The sequence below is a fragment of the Oncorhynchus masou genome, chromosome 25 (genome assembly GCF_036934945.1).
Source record: "Oncorhynchus masou masou isolate Uvic2021 chromosome 25, UVic_Omas_1.1, whole genome shotgun sequence".
NCBI classification, from domain to species: domain Eukaryota; kingdom Metazoa; phylum Chordata; class Actinopteri; order Salmoniformes; family Salmonidae; genus Oncorhynchus; species Oncorhynchus masou.
Window position 1 is genome coordinate 41,566,084 of NC_088236.1, and position 14,434 is coordinate 41,580,517.

The following is a 14,434-nucleotide window of genomic DNA, read 5'->3' on the forward strand; positions in this document are numbered from 1 at the left end:
AATTGCTGCAAAGAAACCTCTACTAAAGGACACCAATAAGAAGAAGAGACTTGATTGGGCCAAAAAACACGAGCACTGTCAGTGATTTATTTAGAAAACACTTAACCAGCATGGTTACCAAAGCATTCTGCAGGGATACACCATCCCATCTGGTTTGCGTTGATTTTTTTATTTTTTTATGTCACGCCCTGACCATAGAGAGACTTTTATTCTCTATGTTGGTTAGGTGGGGGTGTGACTAGGGTGGGTTATCTAGGTTATTGTATGTCTATGTTGGCCTGGTATGGTTCCCAATCAGAGGCAGCTGTTTATCGTTGTCTCTGATTGGGTTTTTGTGGGATCTTGTTTTTGGTTAGTTGCCTGTGAGTACGCAATTAGCTCCACGTTTCGTTTGTGCTTTTTTGTGTTTTGTGCCGGTTCACTAAATAAATAGTTGAACCCATACCACGCTGCACTTTGGTCCGACAATCCTTACAATGACGTTCATGACAATTTAACTAGGCAAGTCAGTTGAGAACAAATTCTTATTCACAATGACAGCCGAGGGACAGTGGGTTAACTGCCTTGTTCAGGGGCAGAACAACAGATTTTTACCTTGTCAGCTCGAGGATTCGATCTAGCAACCTTTCGGTTACTGGCCCAATGCTCTAACCACTAGGCTACCTGCCACATAGTGGGACTATTATTTCTTTTTCAACAGGACAATGACCCAAACACACCCCCCCAGGCTGTGTAAGGGCTATTTGACCAAGAAGGAGAGTGATGGAGTGTTGCATCAGATGACCTGGCCTCCACTATCACCCAATCTCAACCCAATTGAGATGATTTGGGATGAGTTGGACCGCAGAGTGAAGGAAAGGCAGCAAACAAGCGCTCAGCATATGTGGGAACTCCTTCAAGCTGTCATCAAGGCAAAAGGTGTCTACTTTGAAGAATCTAAAATATGTTTTGATTTGTTAAACACTTTTTTGGTTACTGTCATGGATCCCTCTGGAACTTTCATAGAGCACACCTAGCCCCTATTCCCACTGATTGTATTTGTATAATGTCCCCTTTGTTCACCATGGTGCTGTCGATTATTGTTACTACGTCTGTTTGGTGCGTGTGAGTAACTGTGCTGTGTGTTATGGGCATTTGTGCCCTTGTGGATTGTGCAGATGATTACGGGTCTCGTCTCGTGCGATAATCATTGTGTGCGTGTATTATTTATTCGAGGTACTCCTCGCTCTTTTGTTTGAGTTTCAACCCTGTGTTTTTGTTACGTGTTTGTTTGGTCTTTGTCCTTGTGCCTTAACACAGCACGCCGTAATTTGGGCATAATTTAAAAAAATATTACGCATTCCTGCGCCTGTCTCCCGAATCTCTTCATGCCAAAGTGACAGTAACTACATGATTCCATACGTGTTATTTCATAGTTCTGATGTCGTCACTATTATTCTACAATGTAGAAAATAGTCAATAATTATGAAAATCCCTTGAATAAGTAGGTGTGTCCAAACGTTTGACTGGTACTGTATATATATATATATATATACACACACACTGTATATTTGTTATATATATATAGTTGTATATCGTATTTTATTCTCAGGATTTTGGAAATTCTCCTGCGACCCCATATCAGGTCCCCTCCTGCGACCCCACATGGGGTTGCGATCCCTAGTTTGGGAACCGCTGTGCTACTATATACTGACTGATCCTGGTGTCCACATAGGGTTGGGAGACACTCTGTGGGTAGCTGTCCTTCTTGCCCTTGAAGATGACACTGGTGATCCCCTTGAGTTGAAGCTGGGAGGGAAACACAATTAATAAACAGCACAAAGACGGAATTACACATTCATGTGATCACAACCATCTGCATAGGCTATACAGGTTATACAAGGTTTAAAATCCCAACCTTTTAGGCCCCTATGCCTACAACACAGCAAATAAAATAAAACATGTACAGTACTACAACAAACGTCTGTTGCCTACTATATCCATGACGTAATGGATAGCAAAAATCTAGTTTTTATTTATCTGACTTTCATTTATCTGCATGTTCAGCCCTTAGATTTAACAACAATTTCACATAAACAGTTGATTTCATGAGTTTGATTCACAAATGTCAATTTAAAGAAAATACGGTCCGCCAAAACAAAAACCTGATCAGAATGAATTTATATGAAGCTGTAAGTACAGAAATGGTTTGCTCAGTGGGAAATGAATACCAAACTCATCAGTGACAACTGTCAGGAATTTGGAGTGAAAGTGTGAGCTTATTACTGTATTATAGACACTATGTTCTGGGATTTCCTACGATCTTCTATATAGAAGAACCCCTTACCTTCTAAAAACTCTTGTGTAGCTAGAGCGTGTACATGAGAGTCTCATCTTTTCATAGATAGCTTTTAATCGTTTTTAGTAGCTTAACCATTCAGATGTTTTAGTAAAAAAGACCCAGCCCGGAGCCTCTTCAGGATCTGCTCTTGTCTCACAAACACTGCTCTAGCTCAGCCCCCGTTAATCACACAAACGAATGATTGGTATGGATGCAGAAAAAATAGACAACTCCAATGGTACAACCCAGAAGTCTGTAGCTCAAACACACTTTGTGTTTTAAAAGTCCTAAACAGGGGTGGAAGTAACTAATTACAAATACTCTGTAATCGAGTAGCTTTCCCGAGTACTTTGAGTATTTTTCTAAGTCAGTAATTACATTTTGACTTAAGTATGTTTTGAATTAATTATTCTATTTCACTACCTTTTTAAAGCCATAAATTACAGACTACAATTTTGTAGGCTATCCATAGTTTATCATGATGTTACATGGGCTGGGGCCCCTCAAATAAAATGTCGCGCATTGCGCACCAAACAGGCCAATCCAATTAAGCCGTGCACGCAGACTGAACGATGATGGTAGGCAGATTTTCAAAAACGCAAAAATAACTTTGTTAGTCTGCCTTGTCGTGAAAGAGAGTAAACGTTGTTTTTTTTTATCAAAGCGGTGTGTGTGAAAAACAATGGAGACGGAGGAGACTGAGGAGAGTCAGGGGACAATCCAGCCACATACCCAGTGTCTGTGTCTTCTGGAAAACACAAGGATCAATGGGTGCATTTCAGGGACCAGTTCTCCTTCAAGAACAAGAGAGGCCATCCTTGCAGCTACAGTAAGTTAGCTAGCTAGCTGCATGGCTAACCAGCACCCGAAAATATTAGCTGTTATTGTGGCGAGCACGTCATTGTCACTATGTATGGTGGGCTAAGGAACAACATTAGCGAGGCTAACATCAAAAACAAGTGAACTAGCTAGCTATTTAACTAACATTAGCTTGCTTGGTCATGACATATTTCGAGAGATTTAGGATTTTTAGCTATCTGATGTACTTAGTCATAGGATAATGTTCATCTAAAAGCCAGACTCAGTAAGTATAAAATAGAATGTGTCAAGTTTCATTATTCTTTTATTCATTATTCGTTATTCGTTAACTATATTTGGCTAGATCACTCAGATGATGTATGAAAGCATAGAATAGCCAAGTATTGCATAATTCAATCACATAAAATGTGCAGCCATTCATTACACATTAATGAGAGTTGAAGTAGGCCTAATCATTCATTACATTAACCTTAATGATTGATGTATTCATTCAACATCAGTGTTTTTCACAAATAATGTATTGTCTACACATCAATCTCATTTCATTGAGTGTGTGTCTGCATGTGAAGTGAGAGAGAACAATACATTAATGCATATTGCATATAACTGTGTGTGTCAACACAATAGCTACAGCTAGACATAGGCTCATCTCATTAGGCAACTTTTTAGGTCAGAGAACATCTGACATGTGGTTTCTGGACGACAAGCGGATAAGAGGCAATCCGTATTTTCGATTAAGACATTAATGAGCGAGCGAACGACCACCTATCTAGTCAATATAACTATTTGTTCAGCACTTTTGAAATGTGCAGCGACAGAATTCAGAACATGGGCCATTTTTACAGTGTACTCCCTGTACAGGTCAGAACCGTAGGATAAATAAAGGGGACATACAAACAGACAATGAAAGCTCTTACAATATTCGATGATTGCATTTCTCTGAAACAGGTTATAGGATACATGTGCACAACCAAGTTAGAACAGAACGGTGAAAATATACCAAATTAATAGGGTAAGGCACATTGAACACCGTTTGGGTCTTTGCGTGTCAAAAAAGATGCACGTTATATAACACTATTTGACACGTAAATAAGCTTTTAATTTGACACGTCAAATAACACAATTCTAGTATAGAATGTTGTGTGTGCTGAATTTGCACGTGCAAGCCAAGCGCCACCACTACTATCAGTAGCACTGCCAAAACTGTCCAAAAAATGTTAGCAAAGAAGCACACAACAGCCACGAACTATGTGTTTACAATACCACATTGGTGAAAATAGACCAAAATATTATGGTGAGGCACATGAGCTACTAACAGCTTACTACACAACATACACTTAGTATTACTTTCTTAGCTACAGTATACATTTCTCCCTGGCATATTACATGATTTATGCAGCAGTACACAATACGTTTTTGGACTCACCTTGTGAAGGTGGCATGGCGGTCCTTTGTGGGCTAATTTTGTCATCAAACTTTGTCATCAAAGTCTGGCATTCTCTGGATTTATAGTGGGAACTCGGGGGGGGGGGGGGAACACAGAGCCACTCCATTGAATAGCAGGCTAACATTAGTGGTTGCATTGCAATGCTTGTAGTTAGCCACTCTTTCCTTCCAAACGACTCATTGTTAAATTTGCGATTTCCAACTTGTGTAAACTTTATGTCCAATGGCCGATGAGCACCAATACGTTTTATCTATAATTTCTCTTCATTATTTCTCTTCATATGATAAGGATTTTAAAAGGATTTGCCAGTGGATTGTTGACTTGATTCATGATGATGACTGCTAGCTAAGACTTTGAAAGTAATATGTTGACATGCGTAAGCTTGTTGGCTAGCTAGTGTAACTAGCTTATTTTGGTTTGATGTGGTCAAGACTGGTACTATCTCCTCAGATGATATTATAAATATCTAACCATAAATTAAGGGCTCCACACAGTCAACGGATCCGTGACGGATCCAACGGAGCTTCGCTTGTGTAGCTCTGTAGTTCTACATACTTTTGTGCAGCAGAATCTATGGAACACTCCATAGCTCCTATTCTAACCACCTCTCGCCGGCTTTGTATTGATGGTACCTGATGAAATTGCTGTACAATATGATCTTGTTGCCATCTAATGCACATTCAGATGTCATAAATCAGCGCTGCAGAGGTCTCCCTGTCTTCTGCCGTGTCTTGATTGTATTACTGCTGATGATATCTGGAAATATGCATGTACACCCTGGCCCATCTATTGTTGCAAGACCCAATTCTGACTTGTGCTCTGATATCTGCTTCACTGATTCTGCTCTCGTAAAAGCCTGTGTTTTCTGCACGTTAACACTAGAAGCTTATTACCTAAAATGGATCAATTGAAAGTATGGGTTCACAGCTCCAATCCAGATGTGTTGGTCATTACTGAGACGTAGTTAAGGAAAAGTGTTTTGAACACTGATGTTAACCTTTCTGGTTATAACCTTTTTCGGCAAGACAGATCTTCCAAATGTGGGGGGGGGGGGGGTACTATTTACCAAGGATCACCTTCAGTCCTCGGTTGTCTCCAACAAGTCTGTCCCCAAACAATTTGATTCTAAGCATTAAACTTTCAAATAGCTATTTGTTGACTATTGCTAGGTGCTATCGTCCTCCATCAGCACCGGCCTGTACCCTACCTGCTCTAAACTCTCTCCTGGCCCCTTACACTAAGTCTGAATTTGTCCTGTTAGGTGACCAGAACTGGGACATACTTAAATTCACCTGACCAAGTCCTGGGACTCCCTAAAGCAATGGGACTCCCTAAATCCTTCTCAGATTATAACCAATCCCACAAGGTATGACTCCAAACATCCAGAAAAGGCAACTCTCCTCAATGTTATCCTCACAAATAATCCTGACAGTTATCAGTCTGGTGTTTTCAGTAATGACCTTAGTGATCACAGTTTTATAGCCGTTGTTTGTAATGGCTGCTCAGTGAAATGACATGTCCTGATTTGTCATAAATGCTTGCTAAAAAACATTAATGAGCAAGCCTTCCTTCATGAACTGGCCTCTGTAAAATGTCAAATCAGCTTCATCCCCTCTGTTGAAGACACTTGGAAATTATTTTTTGATATTTTCAGTGTTATTGTTAACAAACACACCCCCATAAAGAAAATGAGAACTAAAAACAGGTTCAGCCCATAATTCGACCATGATCTTGCAGAGTTACTCCACCTCAAGAATTTCATTTGGCAATTGCATTATAGGCCTATTTATATGTTGCCTTGTCTATCAAAAGTGTAAGAAAAACTTGTCAATAATCAACTGACTGGCTTTCTTGATGTCTATAGTATTCTCTCTAGTATGCACTCTGGTTTCCGCTCAGGTTATGGATGTGTCACTGGAACCTTAAAGGTCCTCAATGATGTCACCATTGCCCTTGATTCTAAGCATTGTTGTGCTGCTATTTTTATTGACTTGGCCAAAACTTTTGATACGGTAGACCATTCCATTCTTATGGGCAGGCTACAGAGTATTGGTATCTCGGAGGGGGTCTTTGGCCTGGTTTGCTATCTGCCTCAAAGAGTTCAGTGTATAAATTTAGAACATCTGCTGTCTCAGCCACTGCCTATCAGCAAGGGTGTACCCCAAGGCTTGATCCTAGGCCCCACGCTCTTCTCAATGTACATCAACAACATAGCTAGTCACCTCATACAAGCACTCGGGAGTATGGCTAGATGGTACACTGTCCTTCTCTCAGCACATATCAGAGCTGCAGGCTAAAGTTAAATCTAGACTTGATTTCCTCTATCGCATTCGCTCCTCTTTCAACCCAGCTGCCAAACTAACACTGATTCAGATGACCATCCTACCCATGCTAAATTACGGAGACAATTTATAGATCGACAGGTCAGGGTGCTCTCGAGAGGCTAGATGTTCTTTATCATTCTACCATCAGATTTGATACCAATGCTCCTTATAGGACACATCACTGCACTCTATTCTCCTCTGTAAAATGTTCATCTCTGTATACCCGTCACAAGACACACTGGTTGATGCTTATTTATAAAACCCTCGTAGGCCTCACTCCCCCCTATCTGAGATATCTAATGCAGCCCTCATCCTCCACATACAACACCCATTCTGCCAGTCACTTTCTGTTAAAGGTCCCCAAAGCACACACATCTCTGGGTCGCTCCTCTTTTCAGTTTGCTGCAGCTAGCGACTGGAACGAGCTGCAACAAACACTCAAACTGGACAGTTATCTCAATCTCTTCATTCAAAGACTCAATCATGGACACTCTTACCGACAGTTGTGGCTGCTTTGCGTGATGTATTGTTGTCTCTATCTTCTTGCCCTCTGTGCTGTTGTCTGTTATGTGTGTGTTTGTTAACAATAACACTGAACATACACTCCCCAGATTGAGAAGGGTGCAATTGCGGCCTGCAAATTGGGCCGTTCCTGCATGTTGGCATTCCTGCATCTGCAGGAACCCCTCTTTATACTTCTATTGGTAAATGTTTATGCTAGGACAGATGGGAGGCGGGGGGGGGGGGCGCTCCAGTACAGTAGGTGGCATTAATGCACAATAACGTTGGATGGCATCTGCCGATAAACCCAGAAGAAAGGGCGGGGGGGGACAACGGTAGCTAGCTAGCCGTACACTGGTAGACAGTGACCTTCGTCCCCGCCTATCGGGCACAGATTTGGCATGGGTCCTTAGATCCTCAAAAGGTTCTACAGCTGCAACATCGAGTGCATCCTGACTGGTTGCATCCCTGCCTGGTACGGAAATTGCTCGGCCTCCAACCGCAAGGCACTTCAGAGGGTAGTGCGTACGGCCCAGTACATCACTGGGGCAAAGCTGCCGGCCATCCAGGACCTCTACAACAGGCGGTGTCAGAGGAAGGCCCTAAAAATTGTCAAAGACTCCAGCCACCCCAGTCATAGACTGTTCTCTCTACTACCGCATGGCAAGCGGTACCTGAGTGCCAAGTCTAGGACAAAAAGGCTTCTCAACAGTTTTACCCCCAAGCCATAAGACTCCTGAACAGGTAACCAATGGTTACCCGGACTATTTGCATTGTGTGGCTCCCCCAACCCCTCTTTTACGCTGCTGTTTAACTCTCTGTTTATCTTATATGCATAGTCACTTTAACCATACATCCATGTACATACAACCTCAATTGGCCCGACCAACCAGTGCTCCCGCACATTGGCTAACTGGTCTATCTGCATTGTGTCCAACCACCCGCCAACCCCTCTTTTTACACTTCTGCTACTCTCTGTTCATCATATATGCACAGTAACTTTAACGATACCTACATGTACATACTACCTCAATAAGCCTGACTAACAGGTGTCTGTATATAGCCTTGCTACTCTTTTTTCAAATGTCTTTCTACTGTTGTTTTATTTCAATACTTATCTACACACACACACCTTTTTTTGGCACCATTGGTTAGAGCCTGTAAGTAAGCATTTCACTGTAAGGTTTACACCAATTGTATTCCGCGCACGTGACAAATAAACTTTGATTTGATTTTCCTGCAGTTCTGTTAACGACGGCAGGAGCAAAGGACACCGTGTGCTAGTTTAGCCAGCTAGTCCAGTACACCGCAGGCCAGAGCAACACCGTGTGATAGCTAGCACATGATGTCGCTAACTAGCAAGCTAGTTATTTAGCTAACCCACAGTGTCGCACACCAGCAGTTTTACTTATACTTAAGTAAATTGTCATTATACATAGTAACAGTACATCTACTTGAGTAGGATATTCCAGTATTCTTTCAACTTCTGGTCCTAATTCAAGACCGGCGTGATGGTGGGACTCATTGGGTAAAAATGGAAAATGAAGGAGTAATTCTGGTTTTACCTGTGCTTTCTGTTGTGCAGTGATACCTCTGATATACTTCCTCACCATGAGACGCATGTGGAGCTGACGCAGGATCTCTGAGGTCTGTACAAGTAGAGCAAGCTCAGTTCCACAGCCAAATTTCACTGAGCTTCCCCTTTAAGCAAAATAGCCATCCTCAATTCAATGTAATTTAATTCCAATGTCAATACATACCTCCGTCAATACCGGTGGAGGGGTTAGCCAGCTGGTTTTATCCAGAACCATTTTGGGGAGATTGTCTTTCAGCCTGTTTAGGTAGTTCTGTCTGACAAAGGCCAGGTATTCTGAGTTATCGGTGGTCTTTGCCTCCCCTCTGGCCATGTATCCTTTAATAAACCTGGGATAGAAAATGATCAAATTGGTCATGTATTTGTAACACTGTCCTCTGTGACTGTACTAGGAAATGATAGGCTTCAATCCACAATGGACCTAAACTATGACATAGTCTAGAGTATAAACGAGGTTATGTAATTTTGGTTGATGGGTCAACATTGTAGTGTTTGAGCCTGAAGATATAATCTTGTCCTCCATCTTACTTCTTGATGACCTTGACAGCCCATTGTCTCCTCCCTTTCGCTTTCCTGGCTTGTACTCCTCGCCAGCAAGTCTCAATCTTGGTGGCTAAGGATCACATAACACAACAGGTTTCTTAATAAAAATGGAGAGAACGGTGAACTCATTGAATGTCTCTGTATATTTAGTTTTAGTTCAGACTACTCCATTCTGTTTCCATGGCCAGCGAAATTAATATACAGCTTGTCTACAATGTTCCTGCTCTCCAAAAAATGTACCATTTATCCTGTCATGGTACACACATCATAATACACTGAACAAATATATAAACTCTACATGCAACAATTGAAAAGATTTGACTGAGTTACAGATTATATAAGGAAATCAGTCAATTTAAATAAATTCATTAGGCCCTAATCTATGGATTTCACATGACTGTGAATATAGATGTAATGGATTTCCTCCTCTTCGTCTGAAGAGGAGAGGCGAGAAGGATAGAAGGACCAATATGCGGCGTGGTAAGTGTCCATTGTTGTTTATTTAAAACATAAACTGAACACTCCATACAAAACAATAAATGTCACGGTATCACTGTGAATTCAAATTGCCATTGATAAAGTGCAATTGTGTTCTTTGTCCGTAGCTTATGCTTGCCCATACCGTAACCCCACCGCCACCATGGGGCACTCTGTTCACAACGTTGACATCAGCAAACCGCTCGCCCATACGAAGCCATACACTTTGTCTGTGGTCGTGAGGCTGGTTGAACGTACCGCCAAATTCTCTAAAACAACATTGAAGGGGGCTTACGGTAGAGAAATTAACATTCAGTTCTCTGGCAACAGCTCTGGTGGACATTCCTGCAATCAGCATGCCAACTGCACACTCCCTCAAGGCTTGAGACATCTGTGGCATTGTGTTGTGTGACAAAACTGCACAATTTAGAGTGGCCTTTTATTCCCCCCAGCACAAGGTGCACCTGTGTAATGATCCTGCTGTTTAATCAGCTTCTTGATATGCCACACCTGTCAGTTGGATGTATTATCTTGGCAAAGGAGAAATGCTCACTAACAGTAATGTAAACAAATTTATGCACAAAATCAGAGAGAAATAAGCTTTTTGTGCATATGGACAATTTTGGGGATCTTTTATTTCAGCTCATGAAACATGGGACCAACGCTATACATGTCACATTTATATTTTTGTTCAGTGTATATTTAATAAATATATGCCATTTAGCAGACACTTTTATTCAAAGTAACTTACAGTTGTGCGTGCATCCATTTTTTTTATATGGTGTTGCAAGCACCATGCTCTACCAACTGAGCTACAGGCAGAGTTTGGGAATAGTGAACTACATGTAGTTCAACTTGTAATTTAACTACATTTTACAGTAGCTTAGTGGTAGTTGAACCTAATTCAAATCTAGGTAATCTTTTCAGTAGTCAATTACTTTTTTGCCATGTTAACCCCTCTGCTAACATATGAACCTAAGTTGATCTGTTCTTCCGATTTGTAGTCTATGATATATCATTTTTCACGATGGAGTAGTTTGGATGTAGCGAACAACTTTTTCAACGTTTTTCTAAAAGCGCAACTCCACCACTTTTCAACCTCATTTTCATTACATCCAGCACAATACTAGTGTCAACATATTTTCACAACAGCACAGTTCTACGTTTTGTAGAAGTTATAAAGTTAAAAAGTTCTACCCGATGACATCATTAAAGATGAACAGTTATTTTAAAACACTATGAGATTCGCAGTGATGTGAGGAGCAAGAAAAGACCCTCCCTTTGGCTAGAAACTCTTGCAGCTTTTGAAAATCCCTGTTTTTAAAATTTGTATAATTTCTTCTTGTATTTTTTTTTACCACAGATCATAGAAATGTACTGTTTTCACATATGTAGACACTGGTTTGGTGCTGGAGATGATGAATATGAGGTTGAAAAGTGGAGGAATTTCCCTTTAAGGGTAGCTTTAGTGTAGCTTAATGTCTTCTAGTGTGAAGTAATTTGTAGCTTGGTAAACTATATTTTTTGAGTAGCTTCCCCAACAATGGCTACAGAGGACCACATCATGTAGCTTAGCAGTCACTTACCGGCTTCTTTCTGTCTTCTGAATTGTCCTTTTTGCCAGTATGCCTTGTACTGGGCCTGAATCCTTGATGCTGTAATATCAATGAGTAATATTAAAATCTCTATGCAAATAAATAAAACCTCTTGATTTATCTTAGTTTTCCTGTCCTTACCAAGATCATGTTTGCAGACCTCAAAGGCATCTTCTGTAGCAAAAAGTGTTCTGGGGTGGCGGATAAATATCTTGGTTCTAAAGTGAAATGGAAAGGTAACAGAGGTCTGTATGAACCTATTTAGTCAAGGAGAAATGAGTTGCCCACACTGGTTAGCTGCTCTCACCTGCCCATTTTGTACTCATCTGGCAGGTAACCCAGGTGCTGCACCAGCACTTCCACTCCTTCTGCAGCCACTCCTCTCCAATAGGGCCAGGTGGCTGGGCATAGGGGCTTGTATCTGGAGGTGGATCACACATCACCCAATTGTCCTAGACCTAGATGGAGTAGGCCTAATGCTCTACAGTATGTTGTACTGCATGTAATACCTGTGCTTGTTTGTGTTGAGACACAAGACACATTTCCCCAAGGGGACACAATAAAAAATAAATAATAATGGACAGGTAGAAATTTAAAAAATAGGGGATGGTTTTCAAACTTTTTTCTTTACTTTGGGGAGTGTTGTGTTTTTTTTTTATTGGGCACAGGGGAGGGTAGTGCATTTTTTCCTTATGTTTGCATTCAGTCTTTAGCAGGTTTTACCATATCATTTTTTGTTTATAACTTACACATAGTCACATTTCCTTATCTGCTTGCATGTGCCTCCACCATATCAATGTGTGTTGGTACTTCCCTTATGCACTACACTTTTCTACACACTAACTTTTACAGTACCACAGATCAGTAATAGTCTTCCCGTCTAACTGTCATGGTGACATATGTAGTTGTAGGTGGATCGTTTGTCAAGATATGCAATAGGCTAACTAGCAATCATACCACATATAAAAGCATTCAAAGCAGCATCAGTTTTCAATATGAATCCACAATAACAAATAGGAATAGCTGATAGACAGTGTAGAGGCCAGCTGCATTATTGTGCATGAAAGAACAGTGAAGACATGAGACACGCAGATCAGAAAGCTCCCCTGTAAATCTTGCTTAGGGACAATACAATTATCCTAGCTCGACTAGCCAACAACACCACAATGCAATGAATAATTGTATTACTGTTTTCAAGTGTACAAAATTATACACTAGGCTGCAGTGAAAATATAACTTGGCAAAGGCATTGATTTTAATGTTTCATTCCATTTGGATCAGTTGTGGATCTCCTCTCGGCAGTTCATAAGGTTTAGAAAGACACAGTAGCAGGCCAGTAGCTGTATTTTTAATTCTGATACTGATGCGCTGTCTGTTGCAGATCATCAGTCTCCCATGTCGTCCTATAATAACATGGAAACATAGGTTCTAGGTGCACGAGGAATGGCCTAACGCTTTAATACAGCCTAAATATTTACAGTATAATTTAACTTTTAAAATGTATTACCTTTTATATGTGGTACAAACATTCACAATGTTTTAATCTGATAAGGGATTAGGCTACTTCAAAAGTCTCCCATAGGCATGCACGCGTTTGTCCAAAATATAATTCCAGCATCCTCAAAATGGCTTCACATTAACCAGGTTCCATCCAACATTTTTATGCGAGTAAAGTACACTCTTAGAAAAAAAGGTGCTATCTTGAACCTAAAAGGGTTCTTCGGGTGTCCTTATGGGAGAAACCTTTTGAAGAACCCTTTTTGGTTCCAGGTAGAACCATTTTGAGTTCCATGTAGGACCCTTTCCACAGAGGTTTCTCCATGGAACCCAAAAGGTTTCTACGTGAAATCAGAAAGGGTTCTCTCAGGAATCAAAAAGGGTTCTCCTATAGGGACAGCTGAATAACCCTTTTGGAACCCTTTGTCTAAGAGGGTACATGTAGATAAAACATGTCACGACATCATGGGAAAGCATGCAGTTTTTTAGGCTACAGATTAATTAAGTTATGATGAACTTCACAAGGTGGTGAAAGTGCACGGTGATGAGCTTTATGTTCCTTTCAATAAATATTGAGGGTTCAGGCGACATGAATCAAATCAAATTGTATTGGTCACATACACATGTTATAGAAGAAATATTAGGACGAGCAATGTCGGAGTCCAGAGTATAGAAATATATATATATATACGGTATATATATATATATATATATATATATATATATATATATATATATATATATATACAGTATATACATGTGTATGTGATGGGATGTATAGACATTATGGCCATCATGTGGATAGAATATATAGTATATCTGAAGAATACATGTGTAGAATAGTACATGTACAGCAATGGTTGAATAGGATGGACTTGACTAGAATACAGTATATACATATGAAATGGGTAAAACAGTATGTAAACATTAATAAAGTGACCAGTGTTCCGTTATTAAAGTGACCTGTGTCCCATGTCTATGTACATAGGGCAGCAGCCTCTAAGGTGCACGGATGAGTAACCGGGTGGTAGCCGTCTAGAGACAGTGACTAAGTTCATGGCAGGGTGCTGGGTGGAGGCCGGGTAGTGATGGCTATTTAACAGTCTGATGGCCTTGAGATAGAAGCTGTTTTTCAGTCTCTCGGGCCCAGCTTTGATGCACCTGTACTGACCTAGCATTCTGGATGATGGTGGTCCGTGGCTCGGGTGTGTGTGGCCACACAGTCATGGGTAAACAGGGAGTACAGGAGAGGGCTGAGCATGCGCCATTGGTATTGTTGTCTACCTTCACCACCTGGGGGACGGCCTGTCAGGAAGT

General features: G+C 40.8%; 1 protein-coding gene across 1 annotated transcript in view; it reads right to left on the reverse strand.

Moving 5' to 3' along the window:
• LOC135513577 (unconventional myosin-Ih-like) overlaps positions 1 to 14,434 on the reverse strand; it is a 39,956-nt gene that overhangs the window by 6,532 nt on the left and 18,990 nt on the right. The window contains exons 19-25 of the mRNA XM_064936466.1: positions 11,928 to 12,041; positions 11,762 to 11,838; positions 11,612 to 11,680; positions 9,534 to 9,618; positions 9,172 to 9,334; positions 8,977 to 9,060; positions 1,695 to 1,788 (exon numbers count right to left, since the gene is read on the reverse strand). Of these exons, the coding sequence (XP_064792538.1) occupies positions 1,695 to 1,788; positions 8,977 to 9,060; positions 9,172 to 9,334; positions 9,534 to 9,618; positions 11,612 to 11,680; positions 11,762 to 11,838; positions 11,928 to 12,041 (686 nt within the window). The remainder of the gene's footprint in view (positions 1 to 1,694; positions 1,789 to 8,976; positions 9,061 to 9,171; positions 9,335 to 9,533; positions 9,619 to 11,611; positions 11,681 to 11,761; positions 11,839 to 11,927; positions 12,042 to 14,434) is intronic.